The 15,917-nt window shown below is 34.9% G+C and overlaps 3 protein-coding genes and 1 long non-coding RNA gene across 4 annotated transcripts; 2 read left to right on the forward strand and 2 right to left on the reverse strand.

Moving 5' to 3' along the window:
- The first annotated feature begins 222 nt into the window (after positions 1-222).
- LOC108473548 (O-fucosyltransferase 35-like) lies at positions 223-4,629 on the forward strand. Its single transcript, XM_017775193.2, has 9 exons — positions 223-896; positions 1,484-1,603; positions 1,726-1,798; positions 1,948-2,018; positions 2,107-2,195; positions 2,461-2,593; positions 2,835-3,067; positions 3,293-3,769; positions 3,921-4,629. Exons 1-9 carry the CDS (start codon positions 450-452, stop codon positions 4,117-4,119), a joined length of 1,842 nt encoding a protein of 613 aa, XP_017630682.1. The 5' UTR covers positions 223-449; the 3' UTR covers positions 4,120-4,629.
- On the reverse strand, positions 4,340-6,960 carry LOC108473550 (MOB kinase activator-like 1A). Its single transcript, XM_017775195.2, has 7 exons — positions 6,546-6,960; positions 6,156-6,204; positions 5,917-6,025; positions 5,725-5,818; positions 5,426-5,559; positions 5,170-5,333; positions 4,340-5,062 (listed from the first exon to the last, which is right to left on the reverse strand). Exons 1-7 carry the CDS (start codon positions 6,569-6,571, stop codon positions 4,991-4,993), a joined length of 648 nt encoding a protein of 215 aa, XP_017630684.1. The 5' UTR covers positions 6,572-6,960; the 3' UTR covers positions 4,340-4,990.
- Positions 6,961-7,596: 636 nt separating this feature from the next.
- LOC108473549 (12-oxophytodienoate reductase 3) lies at positions 7,597-10,147 on the reverse strand. The gene is made up of 4 exons (XM_017775194.2): positions 9,466-10,147; positions 9,169-9,309; positions 8,683-8,813; positions 7,597-8,598 (listed from the first exon to the last, which is right to left on the reverse strand). Exons 1-4 carry the CDS (start codon positions 9,540-9,542, stop codon positions 7,775-7,777), a joined length of 1,173 nt encoding a protein of 390 aa, XP_017630683.1. The 5' UTR covers positions 9,543-10,147; the 3' UTR covers positions 7,597-7,774.
- A 2,519-nt stretch (positions 10,148-12,666) lies between these two features.
- LOC128293934 (uncharacterized) lies at positions 12,667-15,654 on the forward strand. Its single transcript, XR_008284091.1, has 3 exons — positions 12,667-12,739; positions 14,917-14,992; positions 15,405-15,654. It is a non-coding gene; the product is annotated as an uncharacterized LOC128293934 (long non-coding RNA).
- The last annotated feature ends 263 nt before the right edge of the window (positions 15,655-15,917 follow it).

Here is a 15,917-nt window from a genome sequence, read left to right on the forward strand (position 1 = left end):
GTGACCAAAATAAAATAAAAGATATAATTGGGTGATATTTTTATAGTTTACCCATAAAAATTCTTTTCATCATGTTCTAGGTTATTTATTTAATTGAAAATTTTAACATATGGACTAATTTGCATGTTTTAAAATATATAAGGATTAATTTGCTATTTTTTCAGTAAAGTGGCCGAAATACAATCCGCCTAAGTTCAGGGGCTTCCTGCTATTTTTAGCCAAAAAACAGACAGTACTATAAATGCAGAGGCCAACACCCCACTCATGTCATGTCCTAACACACGCTCTGTTTTTAGAAATTTCTAAGTCTCTGATTCCAGACCCCAAAATCCCAGAGTGTTTTTTCTTGTTAATGGAGGTTTAATTGAAAACTTAGTTTTCGATTACTACATAGACCAATAAATACCAAGTGTAGTGAGTGAGATTGTAGAGGTACACCAAAATTATATATGGCTCACCACCATCACCACCACCACAACACGAGCGATGGCGTTTCACAGAGAGTTAACAGCCCGCGTTTCTCGGGTCCAGTGACTCGCCGAGCTCACTCCTTCAAGCGCAACAATAACGCCGTCGGTTCTTCCAACAATAACGGAAGTAACAACAATAACTTGAGCGTGCATCATGAGATTGATCTACCGTTAACCTCACCCAGATCGGAGGTTGGAGTTGTGGCTGTGGGTTCGGTTTCAATTGATGGGTTGAGCCAAAGAAAAGGGTTGTTAAGGAAGCCGAGCGTTGGATCCATGGTTCTGGAATTTGGGTTGAAAGAGAGGAAGAAGTTCGGGCATTGGATGTTCTTGGTTTTCTGTGGGGCTTGTTTGTTTTTGGGTGTTTTCAAGATTTGTGCTACTGGTTGGTTTAGATCTGCTATCGAAACCGCTACATCAAATCAGGTACTTTCATTAATATTACGTAGCTTTTTGTGATAGCTGTTTATGAATTGACTTGCACTTGTATTCCATGTTGATAGATCAATGTGAAAAATGTTGTTTATCTTTGGAGACTATTAGATTCTTTTAATTCTCATGCTTGGGAAATTAATGGGTGATCGTCTTGTGTACTTATTGCCATATTTGTGGGTATAAAGCAGAAACTAGGGAGTATGCATATTAATTGCTGAAGTAATATATTTGCAACCCGAGACAATTTAAAGTTTCTTCGAAATGTGGATAAGTTGATACCAATCCCGGTTCGATTCCTGGATAACCCCTACCCCGTACATTTGGATCAAAGCATGTATCTGATTCTAGATTTTTATAGCCAGATTATTCCCGTTTCATATACTGAAATTGAATTTTCAACTGGTTATGCTTTTTATATCACTGGAAAAGAATCTTGAATGTCAAGTTTTTAATTTTATGTTGCTCCATGTATTTTTTTCTTTTCTCAAAGCGCAAGGTATGTTCTACTGGCAGATAAACTATATAACGTGGTTTAAATTTTTTCCTTGCTAATGTGCTATCTCCGTCGTTGTGATTAGGGTTTATCTGTGTCCTCCACCAATAGACTAAGGCTAATGGATCAAGGCTATCACGACTATGGGTACGGAGGAAGTGATTCAGATCAAAATCTGATGACATTGACATCAGACATAACTGATGTAAGTTTAAAATCTGCATCTTAAATTTATTGCCTCACGTATGCTTGTATGCAAAGAAACTTAGAGTTGATTATTCTGTTTGCCAAAAAACAATTTTAAGATATTTTCCATTTCTTTTCCAGCATTCAGGTATTTGGTCTCAACCAAATAGCAAGAATTTCACGCAGTGTATTGACCACTCAAAGAATCAGAAAAGTATGGAAGTCTTTCATCTTTGTTAACACTCCCTGTTTACTTTTATGTGTGTGTTCACAGATATATTGATGTTTTTGTGTATTGGGAACTTGCTATCAACTTCTATGTTTTCATTTGTTCTAAACTTCTAATTGTTGCTTTCTTGGCAGAGCTAGATGCAAAGACAAATGGCTACATTCTTGTAAATGCTAATGGCGGTTTGAATCAGATGAGATTTGGGGTCTGTCTGTTGTGTGTTTCTGATTGTCTTTATAGCCTAACCTTTTATTATTTCTATCTTCTGATGTATCAATAATTTTAGAATGCAGATCTGTGATATGGTTGCTATTGCTAAGGTTATGAAAGCAACACTTGTCCTGCCCTCACTTGATCGCACCTCATATTGGGCTGATGAAAGGTTGGTTTCTTTGTGTTCTGTGCTAATGTTTGGGATTGCCTGTTTTGCACCTATCAGTACATCAGTTCCTTACTGGTTCTGTTGAATGCATAAGCTAATAACCTTCATTTACTTGTCTTGCTATTAACGAATGGCTAGCTTATAGTTATTCCAATTGACATTCTTGACATCTGATGTTTGGGTACTTTAGTCACATAAGACTGTTGCATGGTATGCATCATAGTTATCTGTATATCATATAACACATTGTCTGATATATTTGCAGTGGCTTTAAAGATCTGTTTGACTGGCAGCATTTCATTGAGACCCTGAAGGACGATGTCCATATAGTTGAGACAATACCGCCTGAGTATGCTGGAATTGAACCTTTTAACAAAACACCGATATCTTGGTCTAAGGCTAGTATAAACTTATCTTTGTCATTTCCAATTGTCTATTCAGAAACTATAGAATGCACCTATTGTAGAGGATGGCTGGTTCTGTTTTCTGCCTGATATGGCAATAAGTTGAGCAGTCCATTCATACGACTGTTCTAGTGGCTTTGCTTCAGTCAAACCATATCTATTGTGATACATGTATGTACTTTACTTGTTCCTTATGAGACTAGAGTAACTATCTAACATACTTTTTTTTATTTAGGTTACATATTATAAGGCAGAAGTCCTTCCGTTGTTGAAGCAGCATAAAGTAATCTATTTTACTCACACAGATTCTCGGCTTGCTAATAATGATATCCCAAGATCTATTCAAAGGCTAAGGTGCCGGGTAAATTATGTGGCATTGAAATATTCAGCTCCAATTGAAAAACTTGGAGACACTTTGATTTCTAGAATGCGCGACAATGGTGGCCCTTATCTTGCTCTCCATTTGAGGCAAGTAAAAGAAATTTATTTATTATGTATATAAATTCATCTTTCCCTTTACTCCATACTTTTCTTGTTTGGTTTCGCATGGGTAAGCATTTATTTTCATGAAAATGGATGTGTATATGGTATCATCTTTACATTCATGATAAACTATAATATCGATTAAGTTCACATTATTGTGAATAAGTCAAGGCTGATGTATGTTCTTGCTTTTATATGTTTACTTTGTAGATATGAGAAGGATATGCTGGCATTCACTGGCTGCAGTCATAGCTTGACTGCAAAAGAAGATGATGAGCTACGTAGGATGCGTTATGAAGTTGGCCATTGGAAGGAAAAAGAGATTAATGGAACAGAAAGAAGATTACTTGGTGGCTGTCCATTGACCCCCAGGGAGACTTCCCTCTTGCTCAGAGCATTGGGTTTTCGGTCAAGCACTCGAATTTACTTGGTCGCTGGTGAAGCTTACGGAAATGGAAGTATGGAGTCTCTTAAGGAGGATTTTCCTAACATTTTCTCGCATTCCTCCCTCTCTACTGTTGAGGAGTTGGAACCTTTTAAGAATCACCAGAATATGTTGGCTGGTTTAGACTACGTTGTTGCCCTTAAGAGTGATGTATTTGTTTATACATATGATGGAAATATGGCAAAGGCAGTTCAAGGACATAGGCGATTTGAGAACTTCAAGAAGACTATCAACCCAGACAGGTAATTTTCTACCTGTTGGCTTTCAACAATTCTTAACCTTCTTCATCAGGTTGTTTCCATTGTTTTATTGAATACATGCTCTTACAGCCATCTAATCATTGCCATTTCTGGAGCAAAATGTGAATAAATAAACATCAATCTATTGGTGCAGGATGAATTTTGTAAAACTTGTGGATGATTATGACGAGGGAAATATTTCTTGGAAGAAATTCAGTTCCAAAGTGAAAAAGCTTCACAAAGATCGAGATGGATCTCCCTATTATAGAGAGTCTGGGGAGTTTCCAAAACTGGAGGAGAGTTTCTATGCAAATCCGCTTCCTGGATGCGTCTGTGAAAGAACAGAAGTATAGAAAAGCTAAAACACAGCTTCTGTAATTTTATCTCAATGCTACAGAAAGTAAAAGCTCAACCGGAAAGGATGACTCAATTCATTGGTTGCAAAATGCCTGGTCGAAGGGAAAAACCGGTGGGTCATTAGTAAACTAACATATTGATTCAGCATCACCCATCAATGGAGGTATTAGCAAAGCCACAACAGATAGCTCAGTCATAGAAATCTCAAGAGACACGGTAAAGATAAACATCCTATCCACCAAACTACCCTTAGAGAAAGAAAATGTTACTTTTTCCTCTTTTACTTCCTTTTTCTTTTACTAGAGAACATTTATTTTTATACTAGAACTGGTTTAAGGTTATGGCTGTAAAGAAAGCTGGGTGGTGATGGGATAAATGAGGTGGCTGATCAAAGTTAAAAACAGTTTTGAATAACTTAAGAAAAATACTATAGGACGATACTGATTGAATTGTATTACATCTGGATGTTTAATTAATAAAACGAAAAATATGATTTTGGTGTTAAATTCTACTTTTTGATAATATCTTATAAATATATTCCTACATATATGACCTCTGTAACAAGTCGTTCTTATGTCAAAACTCTTAAACTACTTGCTTGATTACTTTCTTTGTCTCTCAAATATTAACTAAAACTATGATCCAATGCTTGCTTGATTACTTTCTTTGTTCCACAAATATCAACTGTGATCCAAATAATATCATAAATAATGTCAAACTTGTCTTCATTTCTAATTAAGAAAAGACCCACCATTGGGAGACAAAGGAGACCAAAAAAAAAAAAAAAAAAAAGACTAGATGAGCAAATAGAAGCTCGCAAAAAAATGTGTATCCAAAATATTCAAAGAAAAGGGTGAATCCTTGAGGCTACAACTGCAAAATAGAGTCCACAAGATCAGACAGAGGTGCAAGTTCTCCTTTGTCAATCAACCGGAATTCCTGCATAACATGACAATGTTACAGATATGGAGGCCCCCATAATCATATCATCATTTGAGCAATGAAAATGAAAAGCACATGGGATTTTGAGAAAAGGAGAAACTTACCCAAGTAAACAGAACAAAATGTTTAAAGCAAGTATTCAAATGAGCTTCTTCTTTCAAACTCACAATCTTCTGAAAATGTGAGTGGTAAATGTGGGCGTATACTCTGAACAATCTTTTAAATATCGTCTTCACAACATCTCGGAAATTCGGTGGAAATGGTGCCCCTGTACTCCATCAAAAACAAAAGCAATCTCATCAACAATGACAATAGCTTCCATTTTATTTGGTTCATCACATGATATATTACAATACTAACCCAGTTTTTGTGGGAAAATTGCTTCATCTTCTAGCTGAGCTTCAATCCAGTCCATCAGATACTCAACATACTTGGGAGCTGATACCTCTATAGGCTTCTTAATAGTAACCCCATCTGCCCATCTATACTCATATCTGCCAACCAATTAAACCAACCAATTTCAATCTTTATGTATACCTGTTGAACAATACCAGACTCACTGGTTTACCCCTCGGCCTGTAAACCATAGGGGCCCTTGCCAGAAGCACAACAACAATACTTTCACCTAACAAAGCAAACTATACTAAGTAATATCATACTTTGGTCCTGCTGACATAGTTGGGCAGTTGTTTGCTGTGCAGAACTCAGTCAATGTACCATACAGGATATTCACCTGATTGAAGAAATCCACCGCTGCATGAAAATAAAAATGGAGAGAAAAATTAGTTCCAATGATAGTGAGTTCATTAAGAATTTCTAGCAAAGAAGTTTTTTTAAACTCAGATTCTTACTATTTACAGCAAGCCACTCATTGATATCTTCACCAGGTGGTAGCCTAACAGCTTCTCTCAAGTTCCCGCTACCCAAGGTTGCATCAATGTGCTTTTGAAGCTTAGCACCCTGCAATTCCATTTTCATTGAAAAATTGCTGCTCATCCACTTCATGTAATATTATTGAAAGCACAAACACACGTTTAACAAATGCTAAAACTCAAAACAAGAAAAAGAGAAAGGGAATCAGCACTTCAACCTTGCTTCCTGATGGAGCATTCTTCTTAGGCCTAAATGTCTTCTGGTTTCTGCATAATGCAAAAAACAAAGGATCAGCCAATCCTTATGAGGAGAAAGGGTTTCAAGTTTCAAGGATTCCAAGTATCGAAATCCTTTGCTTAGTATCAATCATCTAAAGTAGAACCAATAAACAACTTCAATCATGAAGTTGAATGGATTACATGAAGTCATATATATCATCACTATTCGAATGGATTTTTTCTATAATTGTTTCTCGAAAACTCCATGTATGAAATCATATATATCATCACCACAAAAACACATAATGAAAAGAAGAAAAAAAACAGAGATCACCACCATATTGAAAAAGACACAGAAACAAGGTTTGGGTAATTGAATGGGTGCGAACCTGCTACCGAGGCCGAAGAGACTCATGGAAAATGACAAAACGTTGACGTTTTGTTAACGGTGCCAAAACCTCTTTGTGTTTGTATAATAAAAATGCTGGAAACAGAGGATAAAGAAAACAAGAAAGCCGTATATGGTTATATATATAAATGGAGAGAAGAGAAAGGTTTTTGGTAATTAAAATAAGGAAAACATTATTAAATTAGTATATATAGGAAAAAAAGGGAATGAAGATAAATGACAGACTGGCAATTGGCAAAGACAGCGAAACTCTGTCTCAGTTAAAGAACAGAACATATGAGAGAACAGAGCATAGCCAGAGGGAAGAGCAGACACAGTCCCCGTCCCCCTTTGGCCTTTGCTGACCTGGCATTCTATTCCACTTATTTCAACCTTCTTTTTGGTCTAATTCTATACAAAGTCCCTCCCACAATAGAGTTTGAAAATATGAATTTTTTTCATTAATTAATTAGATTGTTTTCATTTTTTAAACATATAATGACAGTGGGATGTACAGTTAAACAACTTTTTGCACATATTTATATTATTATAATTGAATTTTATGGATGAGGGTAGAAGAAAATATATGATTAAATTTAGCAAAAAATGATGGAATTTAGTTGGGAAAATATGAAAGAAATGAATGAGGGTGGGGTCGTTGTAGCTGGATTTTGGATTTGTATTTCAACCTTTGGGGCTGAATTGGGATTTTGATTGGACCAGTTCAATGTCTTAAGCCTGCGATAATAAAATACAAAATTGATTAATGGTCCAAACAAATTTATTATATATTATTCAAATGATCTTCTACCCTTGACCCAAAGTCGTAGTTCTTACTTACTATATTCTCTCATTATTATTGTTAAAAAAAGAAAAAAAATCTGTGGGTATTTGTTTAAAAGAAGGAAGAAATTCGAAAGAGAAGCAATAACTGGGGTAACGATAGGATTGGATGCAGCAATCATTTTGGATTTGTGTTTTTGCTATCTTTGCTCTGACTCTTTCTGCAACAAACCAATCTACAGCTAAGTCCCAGCTCGGACTACTTACTATTTCTTCCACTACATTCCATGGATTTTATAATAATTTTGTTTCGTTACATCTGAGCAGGTGAGCTTAGGGTAGTCCCAGAATTGTGTACACAAACCAAGACACAGGTTTGATATCAAATTAGACTCTCCTATTTCACACATAATTTTAACATATATTCAACAGCACAGCCATTGCACATCAAAGTCGTGATTGTACTACCAGGAAGGGATAGTCCGTGTACCCCACAACAGGGTCTTGCGTATAAAATGTCTTCCTAATGTATCGATTTAATGGCGCATTGATCCTCAACCTAAAAACCAGGTCTGGATTCGATATAAAAAGACGGCCATACGATACCAGATCGGCATCACCCTCAGCTACTGCTTGCATTCCGAGCTCCCTTGTGAATCCACCACTGCACATGAAAGTTCCCTCGTAACTCCTTTTCAAAGTCCTCATTAAATGAGCTTCCTCATCTTCACTACCGTGCCTGCCTGATTCGGTTTGCCCATAGGCATGATAACGAGGCTGAGTCACATGAAGGTAAGCGAGTTTCGACCCCAATTTCAGCTGAAGCTCATTAAGCCTCTCGATCACGGCTAAGCCTAGGTTGAGCGGATTAGTGTCAGTGGCGTCGAGGTGATCGATTGCGGGTGAAATTCGGACTGCGATTCTATCTGCACGTACAGCTTCGGCTACGGATCCAACGATTTGCATTAAGAATTTACATCGGTTTGCCAGTGATCCACCGTACTCATCTCTGCGATCATTGATCCCGTCTTTTAAAAATTGGTCGATGAGATATCCATGCGCTCCATGAATCTCGATTCCATCAAAACCGGCTCGAATGGCATTCAAAGCTGCCGTGCGGTAGTGTTGGACAACCTCTGGTATTTCCGAGATTTGTAGAGCTCTAGGTTTAGGATATATGCCATAGCTCCCATCTAGCATCAAAATTCTCCACCTGTTGGAGAGAGGCTTGCTTGTTGACGATATGGGTGCCGCCCCACCAGGTTGATACACTATTTCATTAGTCAAAATAAGCAAATAAAATATTTCAATAAATGGTGAAAGAAAGGGGAAATGCATAGGGTGATGGAAGTTACCAGAATGTGAAGCACGGCCAACGTGCCAGAGTTGGCAAAAAATGATGCTTCCTTTTGCATGAACAGCATCCACAATCTTCTTCCATCCCTCCACCTGTTGGTCATTGTAGATCCCAGGAACATGTGGGAACCTGCTTCAACATTGCACCATTAGGCAATTTAGGATATGCCAGGAATCTGGATAGCTCAATATTATGAAAATCTGATATTATTGGAACAATCATTTTGTAACAGGGAAGGGATAAAAAGACTAACAAGGGTACCATTATATCATATACAAAATGATTATATTTGAAGTGAAGCATTGCATCTCCCAGCCCTATTATCTCATATTCAATTTAATTTAATTTAAAAATAAAAACTCTTCCAATATGCAAAACGACACAACATTGGGCAAATCCTATCTGTTTGATGGAAAAGACTAGAAAGTGGTATAATTTATTGGTGGAATAGTCGTATCAGGATTTGGTTAAATTACGAAATTACCCAGCTGCAGTGTCGGACACCAGTGTCCCTTCGGTGATGAGAAAGCCGCCTGGAGTCGACCTCTGCATGTAATATTCAGCGAGCGCCGGCCTTGGGATTCCATTCAACGCCCTGCATCTAGTCATCGGCGCCAGCACCACCCTGCCATCACATACAAACCAAACTCAATAGACCCCCGGAAATCTTTGGTAGAACATGTCTGACAACCAAAGTTCCCTCAAGACAAGGATCTAAGCCCCTCCGAAATCAAGGAATCTGATGCAAAAAAAAAAAAAACAGACAAACTGAAACACAGACCTGTGAGAAAGGTTGAACTTGCCCATCTTGTAAGGAGAGAAGAGCGTTGGGGTCCCTTGAGATAGAGTTTCCGCCATTGTTACCTTCCTACGAACTTGATCTGATGATGAAAAAACTTATCCGCAGTACACACTCCAGTTGAAAAAGTAAGGAAAACCAACAGTTACTAGAATAATTTACTTAATTATATAAAGAAATTTAGGGTGAGAGAATATAAGCATGTGGCATAAAATTGGACGGTATAGGGCGGGGGTTGCAGGAGTATTTTATAGCTGAAAATTTAATCCTTTGTTTTGATTTGATGAACTGCGTGGGGGGTTTTGATTGGAGATATATGGACGGAGGAGTCGGTGGCTGCTATTTATGGCATGGGTTTCATGTGCCGATTTAAACAGTGGCGACTCTTGATGCAAATATGTTTCCGCCGGCAATCACTGTTGCCGACCTGTTGTTGCTTTGAAAAAACTCTGGCGACAAATAGTTGTAGAATTACTTGTGTTTTTCTTTCTCTCTTGCAAAAGAAGAATGAGTCAAAACTCAAAACGGTGTGTACCATTCTGAATTCAATGCTCAGTTACAATTGTGAGTGTTCCCACTAGTTTGAACCTTGACAAAAAAAGGCCGGGTGAAACAACAATTTTGCACTTCATCAATTCTGTTAAAATCACGATTATACCTAATTAACACTGTAACGTGTGATCTCGATAAGTGCATTTTTAAAATTTTATTCCTGTAAATTGAAGTCATAAATATTTAATAAATATTTTTAAAGTTCAGTTAAGTGAATTTATTTAAATTAAAAGTAATTAAGTATAAAGATTAAATTGTATATAGCGTAAAAGCTAAATTATAGATTAAAAATAAATTAAAGGGCCAAAGTAGTAGTTATACTTATGTTATAGAAATATGTTAAAATATGTTATTTTAATAATTAAGTAAATGTATATATATAATATTATATAATAATAAATTAAAGTATAATAAAACAAAATTAGTATTAAAAAAAAGAAAGAAAAAGACATACAAATTAGAAAGAAAGAAAAAGAAAGAAAAATGAGAAAGAAGAAAAGAGAAATACGCACAGCGTTAGGGACTTTTAGGGTTTAAAGATTAATTGGTTAGTTAATTTAGTCTATTTTCTTATAATTTTTATGTTTTTAGAATCTTGGTATCTAGGGCAACCCGACCCATGTCAAAATTTTAGCAATTATTAAAATTTTAAGTGTTCTTAATGTTGAATAATTTTAGTATTAGGGATTAAATTGATATATTTTTAAGTTAGAAATGGAAAAGAATTAAATTGCGAGAACAAATTGTAAATTTTGAGTAATAGGGACTAAATTGTGAAAAATTCAAAATTTATATGTTTAATTGAAAATAGGGAGCTAAATTTAGCTTAAAGTGAAATTAGTATAAAAATATAAAATTAAATATGAAGAATAAAAATTAGTCTCAGTTAAGGGACTAAATTGAAATTTAGGCAAATATTGAGTGAAAATTTAAAATATTCAATATGAAATGGAATTGTGTTATATTGATGAATTTTAATTGTTTTAATTTCATAGCTAACGTCGTACCAGAATCCTCGACTAAAAAAGGGAAGGATAAAATCGACGTCGAATAGCTCGGAATTCACGGTTTGTATTTCTATAATCCGAACTTAGTTGTTAATTGTTATAATTCAATTTAATGCATATGATAAGTGTTAAGGTGAGTAATTGACATTTGATAGTTGATTGAAATGGATTGAATTGGTAGATACATATTGATTGTATTGATTATTGAATTGAAATGAATATGTGTTAATGTGAAAGTTGGATATTGATTATTATAGATTGAATTTAATTCATGTGTATATATGTGATTATATGAAAATTAGTATTGGATATTGGTTATATTTGAAATGTAAAATTAAACCCTATTAACTATATCGGGCTGAGTCGGATATAGATGACATGCCATAAGATAGGAAGAGTTCAGGGATTTCTTCGACTTTGAGTCGATGAGGCAATGAGTGCCAATTTACTTTGGTTTAACTGATGAGACACCGGGTGTCAAATTTATATAGCGCTGGGCATAGATATTACTTCAGATTTATCCGATAAGGTACTGGGTGCCAAACTGATGTGTTGGTTGGATCCATGTATCCTTTCAAGTCCGAGTAGTGTTAACAGGGGTAATTAAATAAAACGGTACTATGATTGATATTGGATGATATTGTATGTGAATTGAAAATGTGATAGTGATTTGAAACATGAAAATGAGATACATAAATTATGTACTAATGAATTGGATATGGAATGGATAATGTTATTGTTTAAATGATATGTGGATAAAATTGTGAAAAACTATTATATAGCAAGTGATGAGAATTGTGTATGGTATGAAATGGTATATTCATGAGTTAAGTATTGAATGGCTAATGTCATTGTACAAATAAATGTGGTTTGATATGTGAATACATATTTATATAGTAGTTGTGTGAATTGGGACATTGCTTAACAAATGAAATATGATAGCATATGATAGTCATGATATTGGACATTAATATGTGCTTAAAATTCAATTGTGCATATTATATTATCTTGTCTTTAAATATTTGGATTATAGAAATATCACTGAGTTTTACTGTAACATCTCGAAATAGGGCCTAAATGGAATAGTGGTTGCAAAACCACAAATTTGAGATAGAAAAGTTTATTTCAATTAATTTTTATGATTTACCGAGTGATTAGCTGCATGTGTTAGAGTATTGATAAGAAATTTTATAGATTGCATGTTTAATTTGCCTATTAGGGCTTATTTGCGAAGTTTTATATTGACCGATTTAGGGCCTAAACGGAACGATGGTTTTACAACCAAAAATTTGAAGTCAAAAAATTTATTCCAATTAAGTTTTAAGGTTTATTTATTGATTAAAATATTGTGTAAAAATATCGTTAAGTAATTTTACTGATAAAGTGCTTAATTAGACTTTTAGGACTAAATTACAAAAGTTGCAAAATATGTGTTCTAATTCATAGGTACTTGATTGAAATGGGGGTTTAAAGAGGAGGTCCTTAAATGGAATTAAACCATTATATTTCGTTTGGACAAAAATGGGCATGAATAGGACAAAATTTTAAAGAAAGGCCTTAAGGGCATTTTAGTCATTTGGTAATTAAAAGAAATAAAAAGGGAAAATAAAGCCAAAATTGACTCATCTTTTTCATGGAGGCTGAAATTAGCATGGGGGAAGCCATGGCTAGGGTTTTCAAGCTTTCCAATCTCAATAGTAAGTCCGTTCTAACCCCGTTTTTCAAGTTCTTTACGATTTTGGAATCCCGATAACTTGATTAAGCTTATTCTAGCAATAATTTAAGCTAGGGTTCATATTTGGAAAAATACCCATAGGTGAAATGTGTTTATTTTGATGTTTATGGTAGAATATGAAGGCCGAAGTTATGTTAAACAACTTTTGCTAAGCGGTTTTAAGCAAAAATGAGTAAAACGGCTTAATCGGTAAAAGTTGTTATTGTTCATAACTATGTGTTAGAGTGAGAATTTGATGTTGTCATAGAAGGGAAAAATGATCAGCATGTCATAAAACATAATAATAAGGGATGAAGTTTAATTCCCGAGCCTAGGGGCAAAAGTGTAAATATACAAAAGTTTAGGGGCAAAATTGTAATTTTTCCAAAGTTTGAGTTAAGGACTGTTTTGAATAGTACATTAATTAAATAAGTAAAATATGATTTTTTAGATCTCGGAAAACGAGATTTGAATCTAGAATTGGAGAAAAATTGAAAATAGGGAAAGTTGGTAAAATGGCCGTTTTAGTATCGAGGTAAGTTCATATGTATAATAAGAAGTAATTTATGCATGTTTCAATGTAAAATTGATATATTTACTATGATTTTCGAGGTGTTGAAAGTAAGTATAATTATGATGATTCAAATGTTCAATATTAATTTGACATGGAAATGAGAAAATATGTAAGTTTGTATGTAAATAATACATTATCTTTATTATGTTTTTGTATTTCAGCATATTTTATGTATTGTAGCTGATTTTTGAATCATAATTGACTATTGGAAGTATGAAATCAAGTATTAGAAAGAGAGAAATCCGGTTGAACCTTTGGAAAGATTGGATGATCTGAGATGGTATGTAGCTAGGTCACATGTATGGTCTTGAGTGCACATCATGTGTACAAGAGAGCTACGAGACATTATGATGTAGCTAGGTCGCATGGGTGATACTATGTGTACACCATGTAGACAAGAGAGCTACGGGATATATGTAGCTAGGTCGCATGCGTGGTTCCAGGTGAAGGACACCATGTAGATAAGAGAGGTACGAGATAAACTGGCTAGGTCACATGGGTGGTACTAAGTGTTCACCATGTGTACAAGAGAGCCAAATTTATGTGTATAATAGAGTTAGGTCACATGAGTGGTGCTAAGTGAAGGCCACTATGCGTACAAGAGAGCTTCGGTTTTAAAGGTGGGCTGTGTGCGATACCATCGCGTATCTGTTATTATTTCGAAGCGTTCAACTAGGAAATTGATTAAATGAAATTGTGTATGACTTTGTGATGATAAGTGTAAGTATATACGTGTGTAACTTATGAGCAATAAGCTCGATATGTGATTGGAAATTGGAAAGATTGTTATGGGAAAGTGATGAATACAATTGAAGCGTGAAAGATCAAAATTGACAATAAAACTGTTTTGGATAGTTGCAGTGACGTAAATATAAAAATTTACCAAAAATAGTAGAAATTGAACCAGAGACTGAATGAGATATAAAATTAGAGCTTAATAAGTCTATTTTCATATAACAAAAACAGAGCAAATATAACAAAAACAAAGCAAGAAAAAGAATTCTATATTATGAGATATTTAAGTTTTTGAGAGACTGGTTCAGAATGACTACGTGATCCCCTGTTATGACTTGGAAAAATCATTAAAAATTATACAAAAATAATTATGGGATATATTTTACATGCTTGAAATCCTTAATGAGTCTAGTTTCAAATGAAATAAACAAGAACATCCTTTGAATTTTGTACAAGGATAAAATTGATTCGTAGTGAAGAGTGGTTAGAACAGTTGAGTAGTGAAATAGGGGTAACTTCAATGAATAAACTGTATAAATTGGCTAGACCAAAAATTCTGAAAATTTTATGGTAAGAATATATGTGAATCTAGTTTCAAAGAAAATTAACGGTTTGTAATTTTGAGTTTTATAGCTCTAGAAATAAATAATTTAGTTTCTGGTACTCTGCTAGACAGCTTATTTTGAACCTATTTATGATTGTAATAGAGAAAGTATGTGTGATTGTGATGGTAATATTCCGGGAACATATTATGACTTTGATTAAAGTATGATAATGTATTGTTTATTAATATTTACATACTTACTTACTAAGCTATAATGCTTACTCCCTTCCTTTCCTTTTTCCTATAGTGTCGCAGATGTTAGCTCGAGTTGGAGGTCGCCGGAGGTTAAATCACACTATCAAACTATTGATCGATATATAAAGGTTTTAAAGTATTTTAAGTCTTTGGCATGTATGGAGACTCGTTTAATTGTTATTAAGTTGCTAGGAATTGGTTTAAAATACTGACCTATGTTATTTGAAGGTCTTTATTGTATAAAGTCATTTAATGTAGATAGTCTTGATTATGTTATTAATTAAATGATGCAATTTATGAATGTGCATGCTTGCCTATGTGTGTGGTTGAATTAAAGCATGATATGGGCCTTGTAAGCTCTTTTTAAGGGACAGCTCGAATGTGTTTGAAATTTTTTTAAATTAGAGTGAAATTATGAATCAGTTTTTATACGATGATTAGTGATTAAGTCCGGTAATGCCTCGTACCTTGTTCCGGCGTCGAACACGGGTAAGGGTTGTTACATTTACTCAGTGTACGGTTTTGTTTTTTCGTGCGCAGATTAGGTACTTTGCTTTTGATCGCCGATTCAGCATCCAACAACGATCCCGAGCTCAAATGTGGTGATGTTTATCTTTTGTGTCAGCATGTACTTAGGATGTTTAAATGATAGTTATTTTGTGGTTGGAGTGTAAATGAGGTTATAAGTGTAAGGATGGTTTGGTATGTTTATAATTTGGAGTTGAATGATGCTTTGATGATATGATTTGAGGATATAACTGTGTACCAATGAGGGTACATTGGTTAGGTATCTAGGATGATTTTTTTGGCCTTTTTAAATGTGTTTGCTCGTGTTTTGAACGGGTTAAACGAATGGTTTTTGAATTGTTTAATGTCCAAGCATGTAGGAAATGGTAAATTTGTTGTTTATGACACATTTTAGGTCCACACGGCTAACACACAGGCGTGTAACTTGGCCGTGTGAGAGACACTGCTAGCACACAGGTGTGCGAGGCCATTTTAAAGGGTACATGGCCTGGCACACGGGCGTGTGGCTTAGCCGTGTTACCCAAG

The sequence above is a fragment of the Gossypium arboreum genome, chromosome 6 (assembly GCF_025698485.1).
Source record: "Gossypium arboreum isolate Shixiya-1 chromosome 6, ASM2569848v2, whole genome shotgun sequence".
Lineage (NCBI taxonomy): Eukaryota > Viridiplantae > Streptophyta > Magnoliopsida > Malvales > Malvaceae > Gossypium > Gossypium arboreum.